The following is an 867-nucleotide window of genomic DNA, read 5'->3' as shown; positions in this document are numbered from 1 at the left end:
CAATCCGGGCAATGTGCGTGGGGGGGGGGGGGGATTGGCGGCCTGCCGGGCTTCCCGGCAGGGGCATCCGGGCCCTCGCCCTTTCCCCGGCGGGGGGCGGGGGGGGGGGGGGGGGGGGGGGGGGGGGGGGGGGGGGGGGGGGGGGGGGGGGGGGGGCGAAGTAAGCAGCCCAAGAGCGCGCACCCTCCGGGCATAAGATTAGCCCAGGTCACGGATGCTTACGTGGTGCCTGGGAGGAAGGGTGGGGAGTCCCCCGCCCCCTTGGACAAGCCTGCGTCAGGGTAAATGTGTCATCGGGGCCCGGCCAACAGATGGGGAAAATGCCGGCGCCCGAGCCCGGGCGGGCTGCGGGTTTGGGTGTATCTACCGGGCCAACGGCGTTGGTAGGGAGCTACTGGCCGATCTTAGGGTTTGGACAAATGTGTCTCAGGTACTTGTGGGACACAAATGTCCGTCCAAAAAGGGACTCCATCAGAATCGACGTGCTTCTCTCGGCCCGCCCGCCCCGCGATTTCCTGCGGTGTGTGCTCCAGATCACATGCCCTGATTTCGCGTTCTGGAGGGCGACCTCTCGTCCCGGCATCACGGGCCCCGGCTGGGCATGAAATCAGCCACCCGCCTGCCGTGCCCCGAGTGCGGCCAGCCGGGGCTGCATGCGGGCGCGCGGGCCGGTGGGCACAGGGGCGAGAGGGCGGCAGGGGGGAAGCGCCCGCGCGCTGGTGCGCGGCCACGCATGCGCGCCAGCCGCCATCAGTGGCCAGCCATGGCGCGCGGCCGCGCGAGAGCCTCTGTGCCTGCGCGTCACCCAGTGGGCCGATCTCCCGCCCGACCCTGGTCCTGGTGTACCAATTCCGATGATACGGGGGG

At 70.9% G+C, this 867-nt stretch overlaps 1 protein-coding gene across 1 annotated transcript in view; it reads left to right on the top strand.

Moving 5' to 3' along the window:
• Positions 1-214: 214 nt before the first annotated feature.
• The window catches only part of H696_04169 (hypothetical protein), a gene marked incomplete at its 5' end in the record, with an annotated part of 7,113 nt that continues 6,460 nt past the window's right edge, over positions 215-867 (top strand). The window contains one exon of the mRNA XM_009498050.1: positions 215-225. Within this exon, the coding sequence (XP_009496325.1) occupies positions 215-225 (11 nt within the window). The remainder of the gene's footprint in view (positions 226-867) is intronic.

Source organism: Fonticula alba (assembly GCF_000388065.1).
Source record: "Fonticula alba strain ATCC 38817 unplaced genomic scaffold supercont2.6, whole genome shotgun sequence".
Classification (NCBI taxonomy): domain Eukaryota; order Rotosphaerida; family Fonticulaceae; genus Fonticula; species Fonticula alba.
Note: the sequence above shows the minus strand (reverse complement) of the source record. Positions and strands in the feature narration are given on the sequence as shown.